The 1,081-nt window shown below is 29.2% G+C and overlaps 1 protein-coding gene across 1 annotated transcript in view; it reads left to right on the forward strand.

Annotated features, from left to right (window-relative positions):
- OSBPL8 (oxysterol binding protein-like 8) overlaps positions 1-1,081 on the forward strand; it is a 161,205-nt gene that overhangs the window by 127,578 nt on the left and 32,546 nt on the right. Inside the window, exons 11-12 of the mRNA XM_012648358.1 lie at positions 150-231; positions 534-632. Coding sequence (XP_012503812.1) covers positions 150-231; positions 534-632 — 181 coding nt within the window. The remainder of the gene's footprint in view (positions 1-149; positions 232-533; positions 633-1,081) is intronic.

Raw genomic sequence — 1,081 nt, forward strand, 5'->3', positions numbered from 1 at the left:
TGGCAATTGGTTTACATTGTTGTTTTGCCATCTATTGTAAATATGAATTATGTTTTCTAATCATCTCATATTCAGTTATTGGTTGATAAATATGAAAAGGAATTTGTGATATATTCTGTAAAATTTTTGTTTACCATTTTGTTTGATAGGGCTGCTCTTGAAGAAAATCCTTATTTCCGCTTGAAGAAAGTAGTGAAATGGTATTTGTCAGGATTCTATAAGAAGCCAAAGGTAATGTTTATATTTTACTGTCTTTAGCCTTTTATGAGTTCCTTATATTTTATGTAATCTTTAAATTATTAATTAACAGTTACATTACTTGGCCTCTTTGAGTTAGCAAAATTGTAAAATATTTGATTATTTAGACCTGCATTATGATTGAAGTCATTTAATTTTATTTTATATAGATTTCATTTACTGTGAAGTTTTATAAGGAGGATTCCCAGAGGATACAGTTAAACCTGTTTTGACTTATTTAAAGTCTTTTGAATCTTCCATATTTATAATTTGAAACTTGTATGTTTTTTAATTAGGGACTGAAGAAACCTTATAATCCTATACTTGGTGAGACTTTCCGTTGTTTATGGATTCATCCCAGGACAAACAGCAAAACTTTTTATATTGCTGAACAGGTATTAGAAATGCATATTACAGAAATAAAACTAATTTGGAAATTATTGAGATATTTTTATAGAATACATTAATGCCATAAACTCACTGTTGTTTAGCCTTTCTTATTAGTGAACATTTGGTAAGTATTTTAGTAGTAAAATATTTAATGGTAAATATCATATTCCTAAGTAGTAGTATTATAGTCATGGAATCCTTAGACCAAAATAAATCTTTATTTTTCCTTCCTTATCTCCCCCAACCCTTTTTTCTTTTTTGCCAAACCCTTATTTCCAAAACACCTTTTTGATCATGCTCAAAATTCTTTAGTGGTTCTCTAGTTTCAGAATCAAATTTGTACCCATTTGTCTGACATTCAAGGTCCTCCAGATTTTTTTTTTTTTTTTTTTCTGCTCTGTCACCGCCCGGTTAGAGTGTAGTGGCATCATCATAGCTCATTGCAACCTCAAAC

This window comes from Propithecus coquereli, unplaced genomic scaffold (genome assembly GCF_000956105.1).
Source record: "Propithecus coquereli isolate 6110/MARCELLA unplaced genomic scaffold, Pcoq_1.0 Scaffold282, whole genome shotgun sequence".
Classification (NCBI taxonomy): Eukaryota; Metazoa; Chordata; class Mammalia; order Primates; family Indriidae; genus Propithecus; species Propithecus coquereli.